This window comes from Cebus imitator, unplaced genomic scaffold, assembly GCF_001604975.1.
Source record: "Cebus imitator isolate Cc_AM_T3 unplaced genomic scaffold, Cebus_imitator-1.0 Scaffold253, whole genome shotgun sequence".
NCBI classification, from domain to species: Eukaryota; Metazoa; Chordata; class Mammalia; order Primates; family Cebidae; genus Cebus; species Cebus imitator.
The window spans coordinates 2,834,849-2,844,679 of record NW_016107568.1 but is presented as its reverse complement, the minus strand read 5'-3'; the positions used below and the strand labels follow the sequence as shown (position 1 = coordinate 2,844,679).

General features: G+C 52.5%; 1 protein-coding gene across 1 annotated transcript in view; it reads right to left on the bottom strand.

The window, feature by feature from the left end:
• The window catches only part of SLC43A1 (solute carrier family 43 member 1), a 30,013-nt gene that overhangs the window by 8,922 nt on the left and 11,260 nt on the right, over positions 1 to 9,831 (bottom strand). Inside the window, exons 4-9 of the mRNA XM_017498990.2 lie at positions 8,295 to 8,472; positions 8,148 to 8,203; positions 7,939 to 8,015; positions 4,993 to 5,085; positions 3,298 to 3,431; positions 684 to 1,025 (exon numbers count right to left, since the gene is read on the bottom strand). Coding sequence (XP_017354479.1) covers positions 684 to 1,025; positions 3,298 to 3,431; positions 4,993 to 5,085; positions 7,939 to 8,015; positions 8,148 to 8,203; positions 8,295 to 8,472 — 880 coding nt within the window. The remainder of the gene's footprint in view (positions 1 to 683; positions 1,026 to 3,297; positions 3,432 to 4,992; positions 5,086 to 7,938; positions 8,016 to 8,147; positions 8,204 to 8,294; positions 8,473 to 9,831) is intronic.

The following is a 9,831-nucleotide window of genomic DNA, read 5'->3' as shown; positions in this document are numbered from 1 at the left end:
TCACTCTAGGCTACATACTTCACATGCATTACTACATTTAATCAAATCTTACAACAACCCTATCCTTATCACATTTTACTCACAGGGCAGGGAGTAGCAGTCAGCTGAACTCCAGCTTATGCCCTTAGCCACGCTGCCCTCTGAGAATCGGCACTGGGGGTAACCAGCCTCAAACTTCACATCATTTTGCACTTTACACAGTTTCCACATCCATGGTGTTATTCAATCATCACTACTAACTTCACAGTTTGTGGGCTTAAGAGGTGAGGAAATCAAGAGCAAGATTAGGTGATCTACCCAAGCCACATAGCCTATAACTGGAGAGCAGGACTCAAAGCCCTCAACTCCTGCTCCTGACTCCAAGGAGCTCCTTCCACTTATCATGGAGCTGACAGTCCTGGCATCTTCATGTACCCTCTGGAGAAGCGGCCTAGGCAGGTGGTGCAGCTCCTCCCATGACCAGCAGGGGGCATAGGCCAGCCAGGTGTGGAGGACTCCTGCAGGGAGGCTCCCAGGCCTGGCTTCACCTGACGCAATAACCTCAGAGGTTGCAAGGGGTGCTGAGGAAACCAGCCACCTGATGGGCCCAGAGACCTTGTCCCCATTTTGGAAGCTCCTCCCTCCCCTATTCCAGGAATCCAGCAGGGTAACCCAGAATCTGAACTTCCCAGAGTTAGCTGAGCTTTGATTTGCCCATCTGTAAATGGAGAGCACACCCCCCGTACATCATGGGGTGTTGTAAGGACTGAAGAGTGACGCCAATAAATAATTGAACATGAGTGATCACTAGATATGAGAACCCACCACCCCTGTCCCCCAAGGCTGGCACCTTGGCCAGACACTCACTCTCAGGAAGGTTTTCTGCAATGCCCCGAACATCCTGGGAGGACATGAAGGCATCCGACCCCTCCTCCAGACTGGGAGCCTTCTGGCTCAGCCGCTGGCCCACAGTGGTCACATGGGTGTAGAAGCGGTCACCTGTCACCTTGTGGTCCAGGGCCAGCCCACTCAGCTTGATCTTCTTCCTGCAGGCAGCCGGGCCAGAGTGTAGGGGAACCAGCCACACAGAGCCCACCTTCAACAGCCTACCGCTAGGCGGCTGTCCCAAAGGTGTCCAGCACCCCTTCTCCCAGCACTGACAAGCTCACAAGCTCCCTAACGCAGGGCTCCTGTTTGTGTCACTCAGAGCTTGGCTCAGGGACCAGCTTAGCACAGATGCCAAGTAAATGAAGAGTGGATCAGCTGTTTTTCACTTGGGCTGTTCCCACGGAGGAGGTGGCATTAAGACCTCACACTCTGGCCGGGCGCGGTGGCTCACACCTATAATCCCAGCACTTTGGGAGTTATTAATGGAGTTATAATGGGGTTGTTATTATATTATTAATGGAGTTGATACCAAATCTACATCACACAGCTTTTGAGGTGGCAAGGCAGGTGGATCACCTGAGGTCAGGAGTTCAAGACCAGCCTGACCAACATGGAGAAACCCTGTCTCCACTAAAAATACAAAATTCGCTGGGTGTGGTGGTGCATGCCTGTAGTCCCAGCTACTCGGGAGGCTGAAGCAGGAGAATCGCTTGAACCCAGGAGGCAGAGGTTGTGGTGAGCTGAGATCGCACCACTGCACTCCAGCCTGGGTGACAGAACTAGGCTCTGTCTCAAAAAAAAAAAAACAAAAAAACCTCAGACTCCAGGGTCAGACAGGCTCTGTCCAACCAAAGATTCACCCTCCTTTGAATGGCATGAAGTTTGGAAAGTCACTTTGTTCCCTGCATGGAGTTATTAATGCAGTTATAATGGGGTTGTTATTATATTATTAATGGAGTCGATACCAAATCTACATCACACAGCTTTTGAGGACGGTATGACGATAAGTACAGTGCCTGGCGTAACTGTCAGCTCTGTCATGTCACCATATGTGCTTTGTGTGGAGTATCACCCCTTGCCTCTGCTGAACTGATTGGGGGCTGGAAAAAGTTGGTATTCAGGTAGCCCCACAAAAGGAGGAGTGCTTGTTTTTCGGGACCACATGGCATCGAGTGCTGTTGCTGAGGTGCCTCCTATTCTGATCTCCTCTTCCAAACCCAGAAAGGATGACAACAATATTTGCTGTTACTGTTTTTTTTTTTTTTTTTTTGAGACGGAGTTTCGCTCTTGTTACCCAGGCTGGAGTGCACTGGCGTGCACTCGACTTGCCTCAACCTCCGCCTCCTGGGTTCAGGCAATTCTCCTGCCTAGCTGGGATTACAGGCACGCGCCACCATGCCCAGCTAATTTTTTTTTTGTATTTTTAGTAGAGACGGGGTTTCACCATGTTGACCAGGATGGTCTCGATCTCCTGACCTCGTGATCCACCCGCCTCGGCCTCCCAAAGTGCTGGGATTACAGGCTTGAGCCACCGCGCCCGGCCTGCTGTTACTCTTAATGGCAAAAACCACAATTACTTTTGCACCCACAAAAGTAGTTACCATGGGCAGGGCGCAGTGGCTTACACCTGTAATCCTAGCACTTTGGGAGGCCGAGGCAGGGGGATCACTTGAGGCCAGTAGCTCGAGACCAGCCTGGCCAACGTGGTGAAACCCTGTGTCTACTAAGAAATACAAAAATTAGCTGGGTGTGGTGGTGCACGCCGGTAATCCCAGTTACTCCGGAGGCTGAGGCAGGAGAATTGCTTGAACTCAGGCGGTTGCAGTGAGCAGTGATTGCACCACTGCATTCCAGCCTGGGTGACAGAGTGAGACTCTGTCTCAAAAAATAAATAGTGACCGTGTTTTGACCACCTGTTATATGCCAACTCTATTACTTAAAAACATCCATGGGAGGTGGGCATGGTGGTTCATGCCTGTAATCCAGTGTTTGAGAGGCCAGGGTGGAAGGATCACTTAAGGTCAGGAGTTCAAAGCCAGCCTGGGTAACATAGTAAGCCCTGTCTCTACAAAAAATTCAAAACTTAACTGGTCATGGTGGTATGTGCCTGTAACCCCAGCACCCTGGGAGGCAGAGGCAGAGGTTTGCTTCAGCCCAGTAGTTTGAGGCTGCAGTGGCCCAGGACCAAGACACTACACTCCAGCCTGAGTGACAGAGGAAGACCCTGCCTCTAAAGAAACAAACAAACAAAAGTGACCCATAGGTAGGTAGGAACAGGCCCATTGTACAGATGAGAAAGCAGAGCTTGCAGGGCTCAAGCCAAGCAGAAGTCCAAGCTGAGGTCTCTCCGAATCCAAAGCTAATTCCATCTATCATATTACCACAGCCCTGCCACGCAGCGGAGAGTCTCCGCCCACTCCAGCCACTCACGTGTAATTGACTTCCTCAGGGGCAGGAAAGGCTTCCACGGGCCAATTGAGAGCGCAGTTCAGAAAGATAAGGCAGGCCAGGCCAGACCAGGTGAACATGATGACCACGAAGGCCACGCCGGCATCGTAGATCAGCTGTGAGAGGAGGGAGAGGGCCCGTGGGGAAGGCTGCCTGGCCCCAGACCCCACCAAGGTAGATCCCAGGCCTCAGAGGCCTTAAAGAAGGTCTCTTCTCCCCATCCTTGTGCCCAGTTTTCAGATGAGGAAACCAAGACTGGAAGTTTAGTCAGACTCAGAAGACCCATCATTCCTCTTTCTTTTTCACTTGAACCCCTCTAGAGAGCTATGAAGTAGTTGCCACAAAACCTGAAGTTGCTGGCCCCTGGCTCAAAATGGCTCTGAAATGTCCACGATCATAGATAGATACATTTTTGCCTATGACTCCACATTCTCATTTATGTTCACCAAAAAATGTCCATTTCATAGTATGTACAAAGGAAGCTTAACACTCTAGGTTTACCAGGCCTAACCTTGTTTACCCTGCCCCTTCCTGGCACATTCCCCGGGGGGGAGGCAAACCCAGACTGGTCATGCTCAGCCTTCTCTCTCTTTTCCTAGGTGCTCCCAGCTGCAACACCTGGGGGGTGGGGGAGAGGGAGGTACAGGTGCTCTGCCTAAGGCCTCTCAACCCCAGGGCAGATAGGTTCTGAATTAAATGAGATTCTGTGCAAATGTGTCAGTCCCTCTGACGGAAGCAGCTGGTGCACAGAGAAGACGTCTGTCCTCTTGTCCTCCCCATGCCACCTGTCCAGGATAATTAATGCCTGCCATCCCCTTGGGCTCCTGCTCAAACCTCTGTTTCTCTGCAGTCTTGGACCATGGGGCCTTTCCCTCCCTGGGTACAGGATAGAGCTTCAAAGGGGCCACACCACCAAATGTGTGGAGGGTAAGATCTGGCTCCTCAAACACTACTTCAGTTGAAAAGAAGGGAGAACTGCCCGCTCTCCATGCCTGCCACCAGAACAACCGATGGCCCCCCACCCATGTACTCTCTCAAACTCCTCTGGAGATGCTGAGCAAAAGTACCTTCTAAAATAACAAAATAATTGCCCACAGTGGAGGTTGAGGAGCATGGCTTAAAGAATGCTTTGATATTTGACAGAGGAAACAGAGGCTCCCAGCTTGCACTGAGCTAAAACTTTGGTCTGCTAGCTTCCAGGTACATCAGGTTTACCTGCCCAGGGTCCAGCCTGGCATAAACTAACTTTGTGACTTGGACCAAACCACCCAGCCTCTGGAAGGTGTGGAAAAATGTGGCCCCAAAGGCTGAATGAAGCCAAAGAGTCAGGGTCCTTGAATGCCTGAAAAGAGGCTGGACTTGATTCTGTAGGTGAAGCTAAACCACTGGAGGTTTTTCAGCAGTGTGTGAGCCTGTTCTCCATCTGAGATACTTCTGGAAGTCATATGAGTAACAGACTGCAGAGAAAAAGGATCAGAGGCAGGGAGAGCAGCTGAGAAAGCTTGCCTTTGCCCAGGAGAGAGGGGGAAGGCCTGCACTGGTATGACAGAAAGGAGAGCAGAGAAGTCAGACCCGGGGGTCAGCAGTAGCTGCTGCTCACCCTGCCCCACCCAGTTCTTGTGTCAAGACAAAAAGAAAACCCAGGGGGCCTCACTGGCCCCTCAAGCAGCTCCATACCTTGATTCCTGGGAAGGTGATGGCAGAAGAGGCATAAGAGCCAATCATGAGGGACATTAACGTGGAACGCAGGTTTCCAAACATGTTGGGTAGCTGATGGGGTAAAGTAGCGTCCATGAGCAGGGGACATCCTGACCCTTGCCCAGCGTTCCCAGCAACAGCCCCAGGATATGCAGCAGAAAAGCCCCAAGGCCAAACAAGCAAACAGAAAAATCAATGTGGGAAACTGTGCTCTGCCCCCTGCCTACACACTCACAGTGCCCTTCTGCTTCCATAAGGCTCCAGATGTGTCCTCAAAGAGACATTTGGTTAATTTTGTTTAATCCCAGCATTTCCCAAGTTTGTTGTTTATGGAGCCCTTTTATTCAGCACGTCTGAACAACGCATGCAATAGGTGTTTAAGAAACACTGATCTTGGCTGGGTGCAGTGGCTCACACCTGTAACCCCAGCACTTTGGGAGGCCGAGGCCAGCGGGTAGCTTGAGGTCAGGAGTTCAAGACCACCTGGCCAACATGGTGAAACCCCATCTCTACCAAAAATACAAAAATTAGCTGCGTGTGGTGTTGAGTGCCTGTAATCCCAGCTACTCTGGAAGCTGAGGCAAGAGAATCACTTGAACCCAGAAGGTGGAGGTTGCAGTGAGCCGAGACTGTGCCACTGCACTTTAGCCTGAGACTATGTCTCAAAAAAAAAAAAGAAAAAGAAACACTGATCTTGTTCCAACCCAGTTTAGATGAGAAAATTGAGACCCAGGTAGAAAAAGTGTACTCAAGTTCACAGAGCACATGAATGACTTTCTCCACATTGTGACTGTCCCAGTCCTAACCCAAGGCTGTGGCCACGGCTGTGTCCCCGTAACAGGCCGTGCCTCTTAACCCTCTTGGCGGAGTTTCTGCTTAATCAGGACCAATCATGTCCTGGGAGGTGAGGGTGGGAATAAGGGAGGGAACGGAGTGGGGGCTGACCAGGTCTCCAGAGGAGGTGGCTCTGACGCTGAGCAGGACCAGAACCCCCACCAGGAGAAAATTAATGGATCATGTGTTCCACTCACCTGCCTCTGCCCGGCCCTCAGGGCAAGGGAAGGCAAAGTCAGGATGCCCTTTACACACACATACCCTCCTCTGGCCCCACCATCCTCCCCAGGTCACTAGATCCCACAGCTGGGAAAGACCTTAGGAGTTGTACAAACCCTAAACCCACTCCACAGAAGGGGAAACTGAGACCCTGAAGGGAGACCTCAACAGGTCTGGTAAAGGTGTTTAGGCCAGGTGCGGTGGCTCATGCCTGTAATCCAAGCACTTTGGGAGACTGAGGCAGGTAGATTGCCTGAGCTCAGGAGTTGGCCACCAGCCTGGGCAACACAGTGAAAGCCTGTCTCTACTAAAATACAAAAAAGTAGCCAGGTGTGGCGCTGTGTGCCTGTGGTCCCAGATACTCGGGAGGCTGAGGCAGGAGAATTGCTTGAACCTGGGAGGTGGAGGTTACAGTGAGCCGAGATCACACCACTGCACTCTAGTCTGGGAGACAGAGCGAGACTCCGTCTCAAAAAAAAAAAAAAAAAACTGTTTAAACACAAATAACTAAATTCTCCTTTCCCCTCCCCGGCGAAGTGGCTCAGGAAAAACCTCTACCCACTTAAGCAGAGGTCTCCCTGGCATTCTGCATCTGTGAGGCAGCCAAGGACGCCAGGGAAGGGTGCCAAATCTGGAGACGGGCAGAGCCCTCTCCCCTCCAAGGGGCCACGGACCCTGTCTCCGCCCAGCACCATGGGTGGGGCGAGGCCGGCCGGCTAACCCCGGGCTGGCGGCCTTGCAGCGCGCGTGGCAACAGCAGCTGGGCCCGCAGGATGCAGCACGGGATGTCCTGGTCCAAGTCTGGGCCAAGCGCAGGGGCCCAGGGGGCGGGGCCGGCCAGTGAGAGGGGGAGGGGCTGAGGGGCGGGGACGGCGCCGGGCCCTGCCATTGGCTGGAGATTACAGGAGGCAGGGCCGTAGCAGGGAGGAGCCGCTGGCCACGCCCCACCAGGCCGCCGGGGAGGGTCTGAGGTCAAGCCCCGGGGAGAAGGGATTTAGGGCTCTGGGCCAAGTTGCACAGCAGGGAGAAGGGACTGCGCAGAGGGGCGGGGAGAAAGGGATCCGCTTCCTTCCTTCAGAGTTGTGAAATGTCCCCGGTTGGAATTAAAGGCGGCTGCTGGGGCAAGGTGAAATTCTGCCAAAACCACCTAGTCAGGCAGCCCTTCTCGGAGATAAACAGTCCGAGCTAGCCCAGCCACGAACCTTCCCCTTCACCCTCCTGACACTCCTAAGCCTTTAACGCTTTTACACACTCACATAAATATACAAACTTAGAGCAACACACATACACAACTCACACACATGTAATAGGTCAGGCCATGTGCAAAAGCCGTTTTTATAAATCAAGCGCGGCGAGGTGTTGATAATTTCATATGGTTCAACTTAGTACGCTCACAAACACACCTATGAACTCATGGCTTACACAGAGACAGGGTCACACACCCACTCTCCCAAGACATGGCAGGCGTACACACGCTGTCTCGAGCTGCTTCCTCCCCATCACGATCATGTTATCCAGTTTTATTTTCTTCTCAGCACCTACGACTACTGACATAATTTATGAGTTTACTTGTTTTTTGGGTTGTCTGTGCCCCTCACCCCCGAAATGTAACCTCCGGCAGGGAGGATGGCATGATCAGTCCTGATTGTGCTGTACTCCAGTACCTAGAACAGAGCTTCGCAGACATTCATGGGCTCTGTACATACACACACACACAGCCTCATCCACACACACACAGCCTCACACCCGCCCTTCACAGCCACTTGCACAGTTTCTCACACATGCACTTGGATCTAGTGATCTACGGCCACAGGCCCCTCCCCCAGCCCACTCAGGGGAACCCTGCTGCCAGGCCAGCCCTGTAACACTCACCGTGAGTGAAGTGAACGTTAGGCAGATGCCACCAAAGCCATTCAGGGACAGCGCCAGGAATATCAACGGAGACAGAACTGGAAGGGGGAGAGGGGCAGATGAGGGCATTTGGGGAGCTGTGGGATGCCAAGGGCAGGAGCTGGGGTAAACATCCACCTTCATTCCACCTACTTTTTCCTTGTGGGGCCACAAGAGGACAGACAGCTCACCTTCAACGTCCCGGGAGGCCAGGGCCATGAGTGTGCAGGATGCAGCGAAGCAGGCACTGTGGAGACACAGGGAAGTGAGCACCCAGCCTCCCCTCCCCCTGCAGCAGGGTCCCTATCCTCCAGTTCCCCACAGCCCAGCCCCTTCACCTGCCAACCAGCCGCACGGGTCGGGGGCCAAAGCGGTCCATGAGGATCCCCAGTGGCAGGGTCGTGGCACTGAGCACGAAGGAACCAATGGTGAAGCCCAGGTTGAGCATCTTGTCCTGCTGGCCACAGCCCGGCCACGTGTGCTGCTCATCCTGGGTGGTGTTGGTGCTGTTCTCAGCTGAGGAGGGGGAAGGAAGGGCTCAGCACATGACAGCAGGAACAACGGGAGAGAGCAGCCCGGGGTCAGGGGGCCTCCTTCCAAATCCCATACCAGAGTACCCTAGAGTCACGTCTCCTCTGATGAGGCTGCTCCAGAAATGGTATCAGTTCGTACCTGACCCTGGGAGAGTCTTGCACACACACAGCCCGAGGCTTCAACTAGCTCAAATGAGATACTGGACATAAATGAGATATTTCCCAAGTTGTAATATGCACTCAGTGTCCAAGCTTAGGGGGTTGTGGACCCCCAACAAGAAGCGCCCCCATATCTAGAGGCAAAGGCAAAGGCAGTGAGTGGTGCTCTAATGGCTGTAACAAGAATTCACTAAAATGGCCTGGCGTGGTGGTTCCTGCCTGTAATCCCACCACTCTGGGAGGCTGAGACAGCCAGATCACTTGAGCCTACATGTTTGAGACCAGCCTGGACAACATGGTAAAACCCCATCTCTAAATAAAAAAAGAAATTTAAAAAGAATTCACTAAAACTTAGTGGAAGCTTTCCCAATGATAGTCTGAGAAAATAATAACTAATACTTATTGAGCACGAAACTATGTTCCAGGCCCTGTTCTAAACACAATAGCCCCATGAGTCAGTTAAAGTAAGGTGATGAAGCCGAGGCACAGAATGAGGACCAGGCACTGCCCTCCAGTCCCCTCTCGAAGTCCACCTGGAGGACTTGTCCTTATGGTAAACTGCCAGCTTGGGGTTGTGACAAGTTCAGCAGAAAAGCTAGTGATAGGAGACGAAGGGTTGTTTCCCTTTACTCAATGCTCAGTGAGTCATGAGGTGGCTGCCCCTAGGCCTCCAATTTGTCACTTGGCAGCATTGCCAAGGACAACCTCAGGGTGTACCTGGGGCAGGCAGGCAGATCAGGGTCTGAATTCCCACCAGCAGCCTTTACTAGCTGTGCAGCCTTCACCAAGGAACTTCCTCCCTTTGAGCCTAAGGCTCCTTATGTGTAAACTGGAGCAGAGAATGCCTAACCCACAGCCTCCTTAGGAGGATTAAATTGGAGACAGTGAACAATTGGAGACAGTAAACAAAGCTTTGCACAGTGCCTGGCCCAGAGAAAGTGCTCCTGGAGGATCTGATGAAGGGGTAGCTGACCTTCCTGGTGGGTCACGTGGTAAGCACGCACTCTAGGAGCTGGGCATCCCACAATGCATGATAAAGGAAGTTCTCAGCTCTAGAGTAACAGGTGTTGCCAAAAGAACAAACCAGGCCAGGTACAGTACCTCACACCTATAATCCCAGGACTTTGCGAGGCCAAGGTAGGTGCATCACTTGAGCCCAGGAGTTCAAGACCAGCCTGGGCAA